Consider the following 18,962-nt stretch of genomic DNA (forward strand, 5'->3'; position numbering starts at 1 on the left):
TAAACTATCGTTTTGATTGTTATGACCTCGAGATTAGTTTTATGAATAGTAAATGGCCAAAATTACAATCTTACCTTAGAGACATGCGAAAATTATGAGTTAAAGAGTATACACAATTGAGTTTTGGAATCAAACATAAAGTTAAGAGATATTTGAATTATAGTAGCGATAGAGATATGCGTTATGGGTTATGAGTTTTTGAGTTTTGAATTATGGGTTATGTGCAATCCAAACATGCTCTAAATCTCCCTACTTGCACTTTAAAAAAAAAAAAATTATATACACAAAACAAAGTTCAGAATATTTTTAATAATAATTGAGTTAGCAAGTTTTTATCATTTATTATTTAAACTTGTTAGTTACCACTGTAACATCACTTTTTTACCAATCTACCGTTTATTATCACATGATTCCTATTTTTATTTATTTACTTATTTTTATTGTTATTGTGTATATATGTGGAAAAAAAAGAAAAAAGAAATCGTAGCCAAAAAAGAAAAAAAAAAGCCTTAAATACCCCCGTCCCTGCGGCGAACTGTAAAATAATTTTGAGTGCCTAGGCTAGGCTAACATTAAACAGTTGTTTCTTCTTCCTTCCTTCCTTCCTTTTGTTTTGCTGAAAAACCTGTGTTTAGAATTAGATACAGATACGGAAGTCACACACGGAGAGAGGGAGACCGAGAAAAGGAGTAGTAGTAGTAGTAGTAGTAGGAAGCGAGCGAGAAAGAAAAAATCAATCATATGATATGGCGTGCGTGTACATACCGGTGCAGAACTCAGAGGAGGAGGTGAGGGTGGCTCTGGACCAGCTTCCCCGAGACGCCGCCGATATCCTCGACATTCTCAAGGCCGAGCAAGCCCCTCTCGATCTCTGGCTTATCATCGCTGTCAGTTCCCTTACTCAATTTTTATTTTAATTTCCCCCAAATTCACTCAAATTTTTCACTAGTACTAGTACTAGTTGTAACTTTCTTCATTTATTTTTGTTAATGATGATGCATTGCAGAGGGAGTACTTCAAACAAGGAAAAGTTGAACAATTCCGTCAAATTTTGGAGGAAGGTTCAGGCCCTGGTAATTTATTTATTTTAAAAAACATATCTTTGTGTAATTTTAATTGATAAGTTGGGTTTTGAACTACATGATATTAGCTTGTCTCCGAGTCCATGATGCTGCTTTTTTTTAAAATTATATATATATATATATATATATATATATATATAATTTGATCTGGTCATATAATAATAATAATAATTGAAATTGTTTTTGTGCAGAAATTGATGAGTATTATTCGGATGTTAGATATGAGAGGATTGCCATCTTAAATGCTTTAGGGGCTTACTATAGCTACCTTGGAAAGATTGAGACGAAACAAAGAGAAAAGGAGGAACATTTCATTTTGGCTACTCAATACTATAACAAAGCATCTAGGATCGACATGCATGAGCCTTCTACTTGGGTTGGCAAAGGTCAAGTCTTTCATACATACATACATACATACTTCTTGTTGATATTGAACTCTTCAACTAAACAAATACTACTTACTTACTTACTATATGGATAGTCCTATTTTCCTTTGATGCATCGGTCTTGTTTAACCTCCCCACAACAATGATTGACTCTTTGTCACTATTTATTTATAAGATTTTTTATCACCACCTGTGAGATGTAAACAATTCTTTTCATCCTAAAATGTGTTTCTTTGTTAAGCTCTCTGGAAGATGCTGGTTTTCAGTATATGCAAGTTACACTTGTACTGTTATTCTTCTTGAACGAGTGTCTCTTAAATTCTCAAAACTAGGTGCTATGTTGCTTTTCACTGAAAGAGTGAGCCATGTTTTAGATTAGAGGTCACTGCATGAATACTTTTTAAAAAATTTATGCTGCTGCTGCTTACAGGTCAGCTTTTACTGGCTAAGGGTGATGTAGAACAGGCATTTGCTGCTTTTAAGATTGTATTAGATGGAGATCGTGATAATGTTCCAGCTCTTCTGGGCCAGGTATGTTTAATTTTGCTATTCCTTTCTTCTTTGAGGATCACCTTGCTCTGCCCTTTATTGTAAATTTTGTAACATTATTGTCCTTTAGTGAACCATAGTTGGTCAAATTGAAAGTTTTTGTTTCCATGCATTGAAAATTTTTTCTCTCACAAAAATCTCCATCTATTTTCCTAACCTGGTATGTTAGACATTCTAGATGATAATGTGATGCTGACTTTGCCCAAAAAAGCCTTTTCTTTATTACTTGTGGTTGGCAATGCAAAACTCTTTCACTATTTTAGTCTGTCTAGGAGTTTATTGTCTTTTGAATAATTCTTTAAATATTTGTCAATTATAGGCATGACTTTTAGCTAACCCTTAGTTGAGCTTGAGGCTGACTTGAATTGATGATAGGTGTAATGTATACCATATGTCCTCTCCACATCTTGCGTACTTGAGGGGTTCATGTGCCATGTGCATGGGACTCTCACTAGCAAAAAGTGTGATGTAGAAATGGAAGTTGAGAACATTGGGGTTGGGGTGTAGGGGTGACCTTAATGGTAAATAACACCATTAGAGCTAAATTTCACTTAAGGACTAGGAGCTTCTTCAACTATTTATGAAGAAAAACCGGGTCAGCCTGGAGAGGCCATATTGGGGCATGATTTGATATGTTTGGTGCACACATGCTTCCTCTGTTGTAAATAACTTGCCTTGGATATTTGCTATTTTGCAGGCATGTGTTGAGTTCAATCGTGGACGCTACAGTGAGTCTTTGGAGCTGTACAAGGTTTGTTATTTTCATGTTATATTGCCAATGGAAAGCAATGTGCACCTTAATAGTCTCTGATTTTATGTGCATGCATACATACATACATACTGATGTTGGACAAAATGGGGAATTTGTTTACTTGCACTTGTGGCGGGATAAGATTTAGGAGGATTTGTCTCTGATTTACAGTTGAAGAAAGGGTTAGGGCTCTCTCTCTCTCTCTCTCTCTCTATATATATATATATATATATGTATGTATAGAAAATAAAGAAATTGGTAGTGTTCAGGGCTGTATGAACAGTACCTGTGAACTACTCAAGAAAGAGAAGAAGAAGTAAAAAAAGAAGAGAAAGGGGGAAAAATAATAATAACTCAATAAGACTAACATGGCTCCGTACTAAAAACACTCAATATATATATATATATATATTTTTAATGTTCTCCATCTATTATTTGAGTACATTGAGCACAAATATATGTAAGGAATATTTCTTGTACTAACATACATATATACAGGGACTCTTTCTTGTACTAGTAGTATTAAGAATCCTAGTATGACTTGTAAACTAAAAACCTAAGAAGGTAATAAATAATAACTACTAAAAGAATTACTTAGACCCAAAGAAAATAAAACCGAAGGTACTTTGGATCTCTTAGGAAAAAGAATTTTTTTAAAAACACTAATAATGCTTTATTGAAAATAAAAAGGAATTGAAAAAAGAAGCCCAAGTGCACAGGCAATGTACTGAGGATATAACAAAGAGTCAAATCTCTTAGAAAATCTAGACTCAACTAAATTACCAAAATACTCTTAATTCATAGAGATTACAGTTTTGTGCTTGAATACAAAATTGACCGTAACTTGTTAAATAAAAACCCAAATTAAAAACTGTAACCCTTGAACACATAGGACTAGACTTTTAAAACCACAAGATTTTCACTTCAATTGCACTTCACACACGGGCCTCATAAAATAGATCTTGTATTAATGAATCTGCGTGGTAACAAATAAATCTTCCATGGCTGCATCACATGCAAACATACATACATACATAACACCACACACAAGTAGATATACATAAATACAACAAAGATGCATGCAATAAATTGGTAGGGATCATCACTAGCCCTCTGCATAACATTATATTGATGTATTTGTACTTTAGAGATATGTTCTCAGCAATGTACATGAGTTTGATGTTGCTCTTGACCTGTAATATTGGAACTCTTGTAAGAGGGCATTGATAGTGCATCCCAGATGTCCTGCGGCTGTAAGACTTGGCATAGGTCTCTGTCGCTACAAACTAGGTCAATTTGATAAAGCTCGGCAGGCATTTGCGAGGGTTTTGCAGGCATGTATCATCTTTTATATACAAATTGATTTTAATAAAATCTACAGCACATGCTGCAAGTTTTCGCTAATTCTGTTGTCTACATATGTTTCATGATTATATGTGCAGTTGGATCCAGAAAATGCTGAGGCTCTTGTTGCACTTGCAATTACGGATCTACATACAAATGAAGGTAAAGCTATGTCAAAAAATATTATTTTCCTTATGTCAAGTCTTATACGATCTTCTCATTATTTGTGCATGTTAATTTCTCATTTTGTGTAGACTAATTCTGCTGCTCTATAATATCTTCACAGCTGCTGGAATTAGGAAAGGAATGGAAAAAATGCAGAGAGCTTTTGAAATATATCCTTACTGTGCAATGGCGCTTAATTATCTAGCAAATCACTTCTTCTTTACTGGTCAACATTTTTTAGTTGAGCAACTGACTGAAACTGCTCTTGCTGTTACCAATCATGGACCAACAAAGGCACATTCTTACTACAATTTAGCACGATCTTACCATAGCAAGGTTGGAAACAATACCCTATTCCTTAATACCATTTTAATGAAGTGTGCAAAGTTTTTACTTGCTAAAAAAAGGTGGAAGGAGGGGGAAATAAGACTGTTTTGCCTGTTCAAGTGAATCTTTGTCTCCTTTTTGTATTCAACCACCCTTATCCATCATGTATTATGATAAGTGACTTACTTTGACTACCAAAAGCACCTCTCTCTCTTCCCTTGACTTTCATTCTTTCCCCTCTTTCCCTTTGTTAGGCATACATCTGAAGTTAACTCTTTTGTTTAAAAGCTTGTTTTGCAGTCTATGGTCTTCCTGACTACTAATAATATTAATGTTCTGCATCTTAACTTTAGGGGGACTATGAAAAAGCTGGGCTGTACTACATGGCATCTGTCAAGGAAATCAATAAGCCCTATGAATTTATATTTCCTTATTATGGTCAGTAACCACGTGCCATTGTCATATCATTATGGTTTTAATCTGTTTATAGGCATTTTTGATATGTTGGCATAATATTATTATGCTTTAATTTTTAATCATTCATCTTTACCACAATCATGATTGTTTTATTTGGGGGCTATAATGCATTGTATTAACTTTTGCTGTAGTCATCAATTGGATTTGCATTGGAGGTGTGAAAAGGGTTAATAGGACACCAAAAATTATCATAATTTTTTATGATATGGTAGATTGGCAAAGAAGGATACCCCAGGCCCCAGCCAACTCCAATTAGTAGGAATTAAGGCTTAATTGAGTTGAGTTGACTTGATTATTGCTATTTTATGTAACAGATAAATGCCTGATGTATTTGTAACTTGAAGCATGCTTAATTGTGTTCATAAAATCATATGGGATTCATATTTAATAGTTCAAATGGATTTGGGTTTTATTACCACTTTTCAACATGCATAATGCGGTGACTACTATATTGTTCAACACTGTATCCAAGTGGATGCACTTTTTGCAGAATTGTTATAATTGGTCTTCATATTTATTTTCTTTTGACCTATCGCTTCTTGTTCATATGCTGGAAAATTGATGACAGGTTTGGGACAAGTACAGTTGAAGTTGGGGGATTTGAGAAGTGCACAGTCAAACTTCGATAAGGTTTTGGAGATTTACCCTGATAATTGTGAGACATTGAAAGTGAGTTAGTCAATTGAAAGTGTTATTTCATGATTTTTAGGCTTGATTGTTTTGTGAATGTAACTTGAGTGAAAATAATTTCCACATCTTCTATGTTCTTGCAATTGCTCTTGCTGGCAACCTTGCCAACACCAGCTGCCGGTGCCACTACCTCATCTTACTAGAATATATTAGTTTTTTCATTTTATTTTTCTTCAGGCAAGAAAATTGCAAGAAAACAAATCATTTTTACTGCAAATGTCTTTAAAGATCATTTGACATGCAATGTCCAAACCAATCAGAAATCTGTTTTTAGCCCTCCAACTTTATCCTTATGGTTCATGTTGAATTGATGTTTCTCTCATGCTATAGGCTCTTGGGCACATATACGTTCAGCTTGGCCAGACTGAGAAGGCCCAGGAATTTATGAGGAAGGCTACCAAAATTGACCCACGTGATTCTCAGGTAGTTGATCCTTTTTATGTTATCTATTGTTTCTTGATGTTTTATTGAACAAGTCTCCCTACCAAGGACTGGTTTGTTGCAACACTATCACCTGTGTCTTGCATTTTTTTGGACGTGTATGGAGGAGTCCAGTTTTATTTGCTGAAAATAATTTAATAAGGTATAGTGATATTTGTGTTTTTGGCTAGTTTCATCATTTTGAAAAGGTGAAACAGCCAAATCCTTCTTTTTGTATGATAATGTAGGAATGTAGGATGTTTTCTGTATCTTTTTTTGGTTTTAACATGCAAACTACCATGTCCTCTGAGTTGCATGCTTTCAACTTTTCAAGTAAATAACCAAAGCTAATTCAGTTTGCTACATTCTTCATTTAGCTTCTAGTTTCACATCTTAAGATTCTTCTAACTATGATATAGGCATTTTTTGAGCTGGGGGAATTGTTAATTTCATCTGACACAGGAGAAGCTCTGGATGCCTTCAAAACTGTAAGGGCTTCCTATCCATTACTCTTTTGGAGATAGCAAGTGTTAATTCCTCATCCAGTTCTGCAATTTTTCTTGGATAATTGAGACTTCAAATAACGTTACAGGCTCGCAGTCTTTTGAAAAAGGGAGGTCAAGACGTACCAATTGAATTGCTTAACAATATTGGAGTTCTTCATTTTGAAAGGGGAGAGTTTGAGGTTTGTGCCACTCTCAAAGGATTAGATAAGAAGTTACAATTAGTATTCTTTTCCATTGTTCTTGAGTGGGTTTACACTCATTTTTTTTCCTTGGAAAGCAAATTTATTGGTGCAACCAGCAATAATAACCTTGATGTCTTCTTATTTGATAGCTTGCTGAACAATCTTTCAAGGAGGCTCTAGGTGATGGAGTTTGGCTTCCTTTCATTGAGGGTAGTGAGAAGTTCCAAGAGATTGATGCTAGTGCATCTGTTCTTCAATACAAGGACAGGCAATTATTTCATCGACTTGAAGATAGTGGTCGCCATGTGGAACTACCTTGGAATAAAGTCACACCGCTATTTAATCTTGCCAGATTACAAGAGCAGTTACACAATGCTGAAACTGCAAGCATTTTGTACCGACTAATCTTATATAAGGTATGTGGTGTATTTCTGTATATGTGCACATACACATGAATCTCGATTAGGTTCTTTTTTATACATAAATATCACTAAGGGGATTGGAATGGCATTAATTATGATTCTTTGTTAATAGAAACTCTTGTTTAACATTTAGTAGAAATACTTGAGAGATAGTTGGATCAGCCACATGTATCTTGTTCTCCATTTAGCTTTTCCTAGGACGTATCTTTTCCTTCATACCCTCAACTCATAGTTTTCTTGGCCATTTGCATTGTGTGTATGTGCTCTTTAACTTGAACTGAGCCATCTCCTTTTAAATGGTGCTGTTATTAGCTATGTTGTTTCTTTTCAACCACACCCATGTGACCCCAACTGGTTGGAAGGGGCTTACTTTTGACAGTAAATTTGTTGTTGTATACATGTATACCGAAAGAGTTGCTTAACTGCAGAATGTTTCTGCATGTTATCAACTTGTTTTATTTATTTTCATCTATGTTTAATTGTTTATAGATTTCTCAACTAGTTTCTGTAATAATTGTCTGATGTTTCATGACCTTGTCCATATATTATTTCATTTGGTAGGTTTTGCTTAATTCCTTTGTTCGTTCTTTGCAGTATCCAGACTATGTTGATGCTTATCTGAGACTTGCTGCCATTGCAAAAGCACGAAACAATGTTCAATTAAGCATCGAACTGGTTGTTAACTTGTTATTAACCATATAACTTGACTGCTTCTAGGTCATTTATTATTATAATATATATAGTGTATATTTTTATGTTTTCATGTAATGGTTCCTTTTTCATAGGTTCATGATGCTCTGAAGGTGAACGACAAGTGCCCTAATGCATTATCTATGCTTGGTGAGTTGGAGTTAAAAAATGATGACTGGGTTAAAGCAAAAGAAACCTTCCGGGCTGCTAGTGATGCAACTGATGGAAAGGATTCCTATGCCACACTCTCTCTGGTACATATGTTGTTCACTTTGTGTGCTTTTATTGCTGTCAAATTTTGTGGTATTACTTCATAAAGTCTTCTCTTAAAATCCTGCAAACCTTGACAAAAGTTCATTTCCAAAGAATTCTTTTTACCAGTATAATCATCTTGTAATTTTAATGAGAATTCATGTTAGTATTCTGATTGTTTTTTCTGCTTTTGTCGCTAGATTGTCATTTTCATCATTATCGTTAGTACAACATTTTCATCTCATTTGATTGTTTGACATTGGAAAGGGAAACTGGAACTACTTTGCTGCAATACGCAACGAGAAAAGAAATCCCAAGTTGGAAGCTACCCATTTGGAAAAAGCCAAGGAACTCTATACAAGAGTATGATTTTCTGGTTATTCTATTTCCTTTTGATTGCTGTGCTTTGCAATATTTCTTGATCACTTCCTTATTTCCTTCTGTTTGAATGGTACTTTTTGCACTTTTTTTTTTCCTCCCAGTTATACAAGTGCTTTTGCTCAACAGCTTTTCTATGTGGGTGTATGTTGCAGTTATGAAAATTCCATTAATATTTTGCATTTGATCAAAAGTAGTTCTATAGGGATTTTGTTAGTTTGTATAACTAAATTGATGGTAGTGCTTAATTGTTGGCTGGCGTCGTAAAAAAACTTGGAGGTTAGTTATGTTCAATTGAAAAGAGAGAAAACTATAGCCAATGAGCTCTAGCTCAAATTGCATTTCCTCCTGTAAGATTTGGGTGAAGGGAGTGGTTGTGGTTTCAAAACCCATTGGATGCATATGCAACTTACTAATAAAAAAAAGAGAACAAGAAAATAATATTATATATAAAAGCATAGAAGAAACTTTAGAGAGTATGAAAGATTACAGAATGGTAAATATATGAGCTAAGCTATTTATCAATATATATATATATATATATATGAGCTAAGCTATGAGTGTTCCCACCCTGCCCCCTCCACCTCGCCCCCTCCCTCCACCACAAACTTTGTCTGTTGCTCCTATACAATTCCCACCACCGCCATTCTTTTCCTCTTTCCCACAACACCTTCCACTACCGCCTTATCCTAATGCACAAGCTCTCCCACCTTTCGCTACCCCAAATCTTCTCCCCACCCCACATTATTTCTTCCCTACACATCCTATCCCTATCCAACAATCTTGCTACTGGCCAAGTCAGTTTGGTCAGTACATACCCCAATATACGCCAGCTCAATCCTCCCTACCCCTAAAAAATCTGGACCCTAAATCTACGCTGCAACCTTCACCTAAACTCAATTCCCATATTTCACAAGCTAAGCCTCCTCCTTTACCAGGGGGGACTGGGGAATTCTGCTTCTTTTCGTATCAACACAAAGGCTTTCTTCTTGGCTTTCGATGGGGGTCCTATGTATTCTTACTCCATCACTGAAAAACAGGGCAAGAATCATGGTTCTATTTGGGTTGTTAGATCGGGTTTGGATTGAATCATTGCATGCTCGGTAGAGTTATGCCGTTGGGATTTTAGCAAGCAACATTTTTTCAAATGGTTTCATGAGAATTATAAAATCTTGGAGTGTTCTAGTAAGTCAAATAAGGGTTGTATTTTTGTGGAAATATTAACAATGGGGCAAGACGTGGTTGTATGCGTGTCCTAGAAGGAAAGTTTTCATAAGGGTGGCTGGGCTTTTCTTGAAGGGAAGTTGTGTGATTTTTTCTTGGGAAAATCAGCTCCTAGGCTGGGGAAAGAGGTGGCTGCCGGTCGTGGTCCGTTTGAAAAATCCATCGGTAATCCAAGGAATCATGTTTGGAAAGAATTGAATGGGCACGTGAAATCAGGAAGTGATTTATTTTTGGAGAAGCAGTTTCCAAAACTGTCTGGCAATTAAAAATCAGAAGGAGAGATTTGGGTGATTTTATTTTATTCAAAATAAAATATTCCAACTCACCTCATATCTAGCCGGTCCATGCGAGTATCTTCTTTTAAGTGGACTCAGCCCCATTTTTATTTAAAAATCTTTGTTGATTTAGAAGGTGATGGCCAACGTTTGGTGAAGTGGGCCCATTTCGTTCAACCCAACGGCATTAAGGCTGTCCAAGCTATACAACCTAATGGGCTCAGGCCTATTAAGCAAGCCTAACATGCCCAACTGGCCAAAACCCATCAGGTTCAACCCGGCGCCTTTAATCACTTGGAAAAACAAGGCCTTTCACGATCATGGGAGATGGGTGAAGGATTGGGTTCCCACGTCTCAGTCGAGAAGTCGCTGCTAGTGCCTCCTAGTACTGATGAGGTGGGCGGGGATCTCTTAAGGTCCGTTGTGGCTGGGGCTGCTAGTAACCTTTCGGTGGGCTCTCTAAGTAGCGGTGCCAAGAAGGGGCGGGGAATTCCTGCTGCTTCATGTGTCTAGCCATGGGCTGTCTGATCAGTGGGATTGAGGAGGGTTTGGTGTTTCAAACTCCGATGGGCAATCCAGCTTCACAGAACTTATTGATTCTTCAACTGTGGGTTCTTCGACGACGCAATCGATGTCCTCTGATATGCTTCGCCATCAACTATTGTTGGAACAAAATTGATAATCTCCTCTTTCTCAGCTGGCATCTGATTCTTTCGAAGACGAGACTCTATTGTTGAACTGGGTCAATCCCACAGGATCAAATAAGGCTGAGGATGATCGGAATTTGTACCTCTGGCTCAATTGGATCCTAATGGGGGTCTGGATTTAATGACAGAGGAGGGTGACCCAGATGACATTTCTATGGGGGATGACTTGGAACCTTCAGTTTGGGTAAGTAAGATGATTAAGGGCTTTGTTAAGTTTGTGGGTTTTCCAATTGATTCTTGTGAGAGGCAGTGTGTTGATTTCTTTCAACAACTTGAGAAAGTGTGGGAGAAGCAAGCTGCTGTAGGTAGTCTTTGCCGCACTGCTGCTTCATCTAAAGAAGGTATGAGGGAATTATGGAATTTAGTTTCTACTATTAATTATGATGGGCAATCTGGTAGATGAACCAGAGGGATTGTGAATTTCAGTGGGTTGGGCTTTGTTGGTTGTCCATGAATTTGAAACTTTTATTTTGAAATGTGAGAGGATTTAACAATCCTCATAAGAGGGATACTGTGAAAAATCTACTTAAGGAATGGAAGTGTTTTCAAGAAACCAAATTAGACTGTACCAATTCTTTTGTTGTGAAAAGTTTTTGGGGCATGCCTTTCGTAGATTGGGTAGCTTTGGATGCCGTTCACACAACAAGGGGAGTTCTGGTGACCTGGGACATAAGGGTGTATGAGAAAATTGATTGTGTGGTTGGTAACTTTTCTGTTTCTGTCTTGTTGAAGGGTGTGGTAGATGGGTTTGTTTGGATATGTACGGGGGTGTATGGTTGGTCCGACTGATGCCGGTCTTAGGTTGTGTGAGAGTGAGGTGGAATTTGGCTTGGTGTGTCTTTGGTGATTTCAACATTATCAGATATCTGGCAGAGCGACTTAGTTGTAATTCGTTTAGTCCAGCCATGTTCAAATTCTTGGACTTTATTGAGAGGAATTTTTTGGTTGATCTACCTTTGATGGGGGTGAGTATACGTGGTTTCGAGACTCTGTGAATCCTTCTATGTCACAAATAGATAGAGTTTTGGTTTCAATTGACTAGGAAGACCACTTCTTGGACGTGATCCAATGGCTTCTCTCTCATGTGGTTTTAGATCATTGTCCTCTTATTGTGGAAGTAGGTGGCATGGCAAGGGGGAAGAGTTCTTTTAAATTTGAGAATATGTGACTTAAAGCGGAGGGTTTTGTGGATCGAGTTCAATGCTGGTAGAACGGATATCAAAGGCTTTTTTCTTAAAAAAGGGGGACAATAACACTGGGTTTTTTCATAGGCTTGCCAATTCACATAGACAAGCTAATACAATGAGGGGTGTGGAGGTTGAGGGAATTATGTATGAGGTTGAGTCAAATATTTATGATCAAGTGGTGGGTTTTTATAAGAGTTTATATCAGGAATCTGAATCTTGGAGGCCCACCGATGAAGTTTTTAAATATCCGCTTGTTGCTTGGGATAAAGTTGTTTGGCTAGTGGAGGCAGGTGGTTTGGGGATTCGGAGGAGTGGGCTTTTTAATGAAGCTCTGCTTAGGAAGTGGCTATGGTGCTTTGGGAAGGAAGTTACCCATTTATGGTGTCAGATTATAGCCACCAAATATGGGGAGGTTAGTGGTGGTTGGTGCACTAGAGTTGTTAGAGGGACACATGGCTGTGGTTTGTGGAAGAACATTAGAAAAGGTGCAGAAAGTTTCTTTGTTCAAGTGGTGACGACCCTTGGAGTGGTCCTATTTCTTTGAAAGTGTTATATCCAGAATTGTTTGCCTATGTTGTGGCTCCAAAAGCTCTAATTTTTTATTTGGTTTTATATGCACCAGATGGGGGAGGTAGGAGTTGGAACTTACTCTTCCGTCGCGACTTTAATGATTGGGAATTGGGGAGATTTTACTCTTTCTTTGAACGTGTTTCCACCAGGATACCAAGGGGGGAGGGTGATGATACCCCGATTTGGCAGTTGACTTATAGTGGTGTTTTTGATGTGTGCTCCTTTAATTATTCTTTATTGAAAGCCCCTTCTGTTTCTCTCCCTTGGCAGAGCATTTGGTGTATTAAGGTACCTAAAAGCATGTCTTTCTTTTTATAGACAGCTACTAGGGGTGGGATTCTTATAATAGATAACCTTGTTAAGAATTTGCCTCTTGTTAATTGGTGTTGTCTATGTCGGTGTGATAATGAAATTGTGGATCACCTTTTGCTCTATTGTAAGTTTGCTCATGCTTTGTGGAGTGAAGTCTTTCTTATGTTTGTTTAGTGGGTGATGCCGAATACAGTTGTCTCCCTTCTTTTCGCTTGGAGGAATTGGTTGGGGACTTATTCTTCAATTGTTTGGAATATGGTACTGGTGTGTCTTATGTGGTTAGTATGGAAGTAACGCAATTCCTGAACTTTTGAGAACATTGAGAGACTTATAGATCTATTGAAGACTTTGCTAGCTAGGACTTTGTTTTTATGGTCTTGTATTTGGGGTTTCACGCATTGTATTTCCATTTTTGATTTCCTTATTTCTGTTAGATTTTCCATTTGATTTGATTGTATTTGTTTCAAGTGCAGTGTGTTTATGATCGTAAACACATTGTACTTTTCCTATCAATAAAACTCTTATTATCTTAAAAAAAATGTTAAATACACAGAAATCAGAAGACTCCATGAAATATTTATATATATCTCAATCTCACAAACAAGATGTAGCACATAATTTTCTTCTTTCATGAAGAGAGGGAGATAAAGAAAATTATAGCAACCACAGGGAAAAAAGAAAAGAAAAGAAATAAGAAAATTAAAAAGGGTACTGAAAAATTGTGATGTTCTCTATTATGAACCATCTAAACAGCGTATTTGATTGACTTGTACACATTAGTCTGGATTTTAATAACCTCTTATTTCAATGTAATACTATGGCATGATGTTTTTAGAGTTCATCCTTTGATTCATTGTGCTTACAGCTCATTTAATTTCAGTTTCTTCCCTTTAATGCTTAATTTATTGTCTTAATGCTTTGCTGTCATTAATCATGAATCTGTTCTGTGGCATGTACTTTTCTATACCAACACTTGTAGGTTCTGCTTCAGCATCCTGCTAATCTGTATGCTGCCGATGGTGCGGGAGTGGTTTTGGCAGAGAAAGGCCACTTTGATGTTTCTAAAGATATATTCACTCAGGTATGCCAAATAGGTATTCCCCATTTTTGGGACATGTATAAACTTGCTAGAGTTTTCACTGAGGAATTATTATAGGTTCAAGAAGCTGCTAGTGGAAACATTTTTGTCCAGATGCCAGATGTTTGGATAAATTTGGCCCATGTTTATTTTGCACAAGGAAATTTTTCATTGGCTGTAAAAATGGTAATTGATCTCATTTTGTTTTATACTTCTTTCTTTTAACTTTATATTCCTTTTCATTACTGCATGCATGTGTTCATGAACCTTGTTGTCTTGCAGTATCAAAATTGCTTGCGGAAGTTTTACTATAACACAGACTCTCAGATTCTCCTCTATTTAGCTCGTACTTATTATGAAGCTGAACAGTGGCAAGACTGCAAAAAAACTTTACTGAGAGCCATCCACTTGGCACCTTCAAATTACACACTTAGGTTTGATGCAGGAGTTACCTTGCAGAAGTTTTCAGCATCAACACTACAAAAGACTAAGAAGACTGCTGATGAGGTTGTACAAACTTTACTGAGAGTTGCATTTGTTTAAGTTAAATTGTTAATGGGTCTCTGTTTGTCATTTACTGTAGCTTTTAAATGTGTGAAGTTCTGTTTTGCTCCAACTTGTTCTTCACTGAGACATTTTTGAATTATACCTGCCTATGCCATTGGCATGGATGTAATTTACATTCATAATTTTTGTTTAAATTGAACTACGTTTAAGCTGGAAGTGGCATTGACTATATTGAGTTTTTTGGAAAGCTTTTATTATGCTGGATATAATATAGTCTCTCTCTCTCTCTTGCTCTCACATTGCTGTTGCATTGGAATTCAAGTAGGTGCGGTCAACAATTGCAGAGCTAGAAAATGCTGTTCGGCTGTTTAGTCAGTTGTCTGCTGCTTCCAACCTTCACTTTCATGGGTTTGATGAGAAGAAAATTGACACCCATATTGACTATTGCAAGAATGTACTTGCCGCAGCCATACCTCACCTTGATGCAGCTATTCGTGAAGAGCAGCAGATCCGGCAGAGACAAGAAGTTGCTCGACAGGTTGCGTTGGCTGAGGAAGCGAGTCGTAAGGCTGAAGAACAAAGGAAATTTCAGGTCTGCTTGCTTTATACCCTGAACATCTATGGTTGTTGTGCAAGAACACATTCTTTGAGCCCTATATGCAGTAAATTCACTGATACTTTGTGTGAAAACAGCTGGAGAGGAGAAAGCAAGAGGACGAGCTAAAGCGGGTGAGGCAACAGGAGGAACATTTTCAGCGTATAAAGGTAAGGTTACCAACTATGTATTTTTAATTAAAGGGTCATGTTAATGGGTACCTTTCGGGCAATTGTTAATAAATCATATTAGGAAAGTTTTAACACCACTTTCATGGGAAATATAAAAAGTTGTCAGAAAAATTAATTGTTTTATCATTTTCCCATAAAATGTTTCTAATTATTGTTCTTAAACCAATGCCTTTAGGGTATCCGTTAACATTTCCCTTAATTAAAATATCTTGGCTTATTGATAGCCATTGCATTAGAGGTATGCAATGTTTTTTAAGCACACATGTTTAAGAATGTATGTCTCAGATTTATACTCTTGCTAAAGTCAGCTACAAAATATGTTGTAATAAAGTAAAGAAAGGAGCTATTCGGCAATCTACAGCAATTTTATTGAAACATTTTATCTTTGATTCAAATTGTATGGTATAGTATTTTGCCCCATAAGTAGGGATAGGCTTTATTTACTGCTATTTTGGGTCACAGTTCATTCTAATTTCAGTTACTTTATGTATTTGCTCTTGCATGCCCATACAAGACCAATATAAAATGTAAGGATATATACAGATCACAAAAATTTATAAATTATAAATGAAATGCTGCAATTAATGCTTGCGTATTGAATATGCACATCCATTTAGAGTGTGTTTGGTTGGTTCATTTAGAGTGTGTTTGGTTAGGGTGAAAATGGGGGAGAGAAAAGTGGGGAGAAAATGGTATGAGAGGGTGTTTAGTTGAGGGGGGGAAATGGGAGAGATTCTGGTGGGGCCCAAGAGTTTTCTCCATAGGCCCACCATTTGGGTTGATTTTGGAGTCTCCCCAATTTCGGGAGAAAAAGTAGGGGAAAGAGGGGGCTTGATGGGAAATTACCCATCTACCCCCATCTTGTCCCACTTGTGTGTGGTTGGTTGTGCTTTATTTATTTATTATTTTTAATTATATTTTTTTAAACTAACAGCATTTTTAAAATTTTTTTTTTATGTAATAGGGTCATGGAAATAAATCTATTCAAACTACATTTTCTATCTTCTCATTTTTTTTCTTAACCAAACAAAAAAGTTTTCTATTTCTCTACTTTTCTATCCTTCAAACTAAACACACACGAGGAAAAACTAAATATTTTTTATCCTCCCAACCAAATAAATCCTTGGTCAAACTTTTTTCCAAACTTTTGAGAGGTTTGGGCCCTTAGTTTTGCGTTCTAGATTCAGAGTGCACCACAAATAGGTTTGTGCATTACAAATGGCTTGGTCATGTTTGTCACCGAACTCCTAATTCATGTAGTTTGTCTGTGATATGGGGCAGGTCAGGATGGACTTGATTTATTAAGTATTGCATGGGAAGCAACTTGATGCTTATAGATTTTTACTGTTTAGGTTCCATTGGTCTTCTATGAGTTTAATACAACTAGCTAGTCAGTTATGACAATAAAATATCCTCTCAAAATCTAGATTTTCTTATTTGAACATGTTTCTTGCATCCATAGGAGCAATGGAAGAGCAGCACACCTGGTTCTAAGCGGAGAGAAAGGTCAGAGATTGATGATGAGGAAGGTGGGAATAGCGAGAAGAAGAAGAGAAAAGGTGGAAAGAGGAGAAAGAAGGACAAGGGCTCAAAGTCGCGATATGAGACAGAGGAACCAGAAGCTGACATGATGGATGATCAGGAAGATCTGGAAGATGAAGATGCTAACTTAAATTATAGGGAGCCTACAGGTCAGAATGATCAGGATGATGCAGAAGAGAATGCTCATGATCCTCTTGCAGCTGCTGGGCTTGAAGATTCTGATGCTGAAGATGATACGGTAATTTAATTTACTTTTATTTTTTGGATGAAGTAGTTCTGACTTCAAGAAACAACTGGTATCTGCTTAGATTCCTGCTGAAAAGTTTCAAAATCAATCTATGTTGCAACATGAGATTGTGGCTGGAAACTTTGATATGGGATGTGTGGCAGTCTTAAATGCATTTTGTGAAATACTTGGGCAAGATTTAATTTTTTTCGTTACCATGATCTCAGAACTATATAGATAATGATGTCTTTCCTTCTAGATACTGGAATGGTTTATTTAGTAGTGGTATGCTATATGCTACCTTGGGCAACAGGTCAATGGAGAATCATATCATTATTATCATGATTGCATGTTTCTGCAAACTGTTAATTCTTTTTTGTTTTACCCTTTTCCCTTGGTGCCCAGCATGCCCTGGAAGAGAGAGATGGGAGGGAAGGGGTGGGCAGGTGGGGGGAATTAAATTTTCCTTACAACATTTTGTTAACCTCTCTGCTAACTGATGTATTTTCAATTTTTCTGTAAACTTTGTTGAAGGCTGCGCCTTCATCAACCACAGGTCGACGGAGGCAGGCGTGGTCAGAATCTGATGATGATGAACCGTTGGAGAGGCAGCCATTGTCCAGAGAGAATTCTCCAGAGCTGCGGGATAGTGATGAAGAAGTCAAAGACGAAGTTCATAGGCCAAATGGACTTGATGCTGCTGAGGATGAGGATTGAGATTGAACTTCTTCGACTCTGGAGGGTACGTAACAAGCTAATATTTAAATTGACATGGACAATCTGTCCTTTCAGTCAATGTGAAAGCCTTTTACTTGGGGATCACTACTTTGTATATTTATGTGTTGTTTGTGCTCCCCAGAGTTCTGACGTATGGTTAAAACTTTTTGTTCTTTCAAAACTTACGTTAATTTAAAGCAGCTTTCATATCTTCAAACGGCATCCTATGCTAGGTTCCTTGCAGCTGCATCTCTCCCCTTGATGATTTTGAAATTATAGAGTGGTCATACTTACATCCCTGTTGCTGAATTGTTCATACTTTATCTAAAATCGTTGGATATTCTATTTGGTAATTTATACTGATCGTAGTTGGAATGCTGAAATATTCGTCTGGGAAAGTTGGAGGTTAATTTAAATTAGTGACTGTAAAGGTTGTTAGGATTTGGGTCGCATTATTAAGGGGTCTGCATGAGTTTGTGGGAACTAGATGTATGGATGTTAATTGGACTATATGTTGCTGCTTTAATCTTTCTGGGTCTTCAATAAGAACTATACCGTGGACTTAACCCATCACTTCTGAAATAACATGCTTCCACCAATTATCCCCTTCTAGATCGTGCAAAAATGAGAGTTTCATAACCTTTTAAAACTTTCTATAGTTTGGAAGTACTTAACTCGGTGCTTTTTAAGATTCAACTAAGGATCCTAGTTCTTCATATTGATCAACCCTACGTTTACCAATGACTTGTTTGGATAAGGGGGAGGGAAGGGGAGTAGAATAGAGTTGGGTTGGCTAGAAATTAGATTTTTTTTTTGCTAACTCTACTCTACTCCTCTCTCCCCTTAATCCCAAACGAGTCGTTAAAGGGCCTAATTTTGATGTCATCGCCTCATCTTCTTAGGCCATCAATGACACTTATTTCTCTTAGTTTTAGTCCCCTTTATTTTACAGGGGACCCAATTTGTTGGTACAAATGGGCAAAACGATCATCTCAGGCCGGTGCAACAATCCACTCAAACTGTCCAACCTACTCCACCCCACCCCGCAAGGATATGATGTTGATAGGGGTGTCAATGTTTGACTTAACCCGCAAACACGACACGAACCTGACACAGATTTTTTTGGGTTAGGGTTGGACCTTAATGGGTTTGAGTCATAAACGGGTCGACCCAAAAGTGACACGATAAGAAACATGTCATAAGTGGGTTA

The 18,962-nt window shown here is 37.0% G+C and overlaps 1 protein-coding gene across 1 annotated transcript; it reads left to right on the top strand.

Annotated features, from left to right (window-relative positions):
• The first annotated feature begins 537 nt into the window (after positions 1-537).
• LOC115967541 (protein CTR9 homolog) lies at positions 538-18,135 on the top strand. Its single transcript, XM_031086658.1, has 24 exons — positions 538-887; positions 1,007-1,073; positions 1,274-1,468; positions 1,899-1,999; positions 2,715-2,768; positions 3,986-4,102; positions 4,211-4,274; positions 4,399-4,613; positions 4,958-5,042; positions 5,650-5,750; positions 6,102-6,194; positions 6,611-6,679; positions 6,784-6,876; positions 7,029-7,295; positions 7,896-7,976; positions 8,087-8,245; positions 8,511-8,606; positions 13,876-13,977; positions 14,053-14,160; positions 14,257-14,481; positions 14,807-15,073; positions 15,175-15,246; positions 16,730-17,047; positions 17,570-18,135. The coding sequence occupies exons 1-24, from the start codon at positions 747-749 to the stop codon at positions 17,750-17,752; spliced, it is 3,273 nt and encodes a 1,090-aa protein (XP_030942518.1). The 5' UTR covers positions 538-746; the 3' UTR covers positions 17,753-18,135.
• The last annotated feature ends 827 nt before the right edge of the window (positions 18,136-18,962 follow it).

The sequence above is a fragment of the Quercus lobata genome, chromosome 11 (assembly GCF_001633185.2).
Source record: "Quercus lobata isolate SW786 chromosome 11, ValleyOak3.0 Primary Assembly, whole genome shotgun sequence".
NCBI classification, from domain to species: Eukaryota; Viridiplantae; Streptophyta; class Magnoliopsida; order Fagales; family Fagaceae; genus Quercus; species Quercus lobata.

Excerpts from the sequence above, each read along its gene's own strand:
- LOC115967541 (XM_031086658.1), top strand. The coding sequence starts at position 747 with ATGGCGTGCGTGTACATACCGGTGCAGAACTCAGAGGAGGAGGTGAGG. Across the intron at positions 4,614-4,957 it reads CACGATCTTACCATAGCAAG|GGGGACTATGAAAAAGCTGG; the intron begins GTTGGAAACAAT and ends TCTTAACTTTAG. Across the intron at positions 14,482-14,806 it reads CTAAGAAGACTGCTGATGAG|GTGCGGTCAACAATTGCAGA; the intron begins GTTGTACAAACT and ends GAATTCAAGTAG.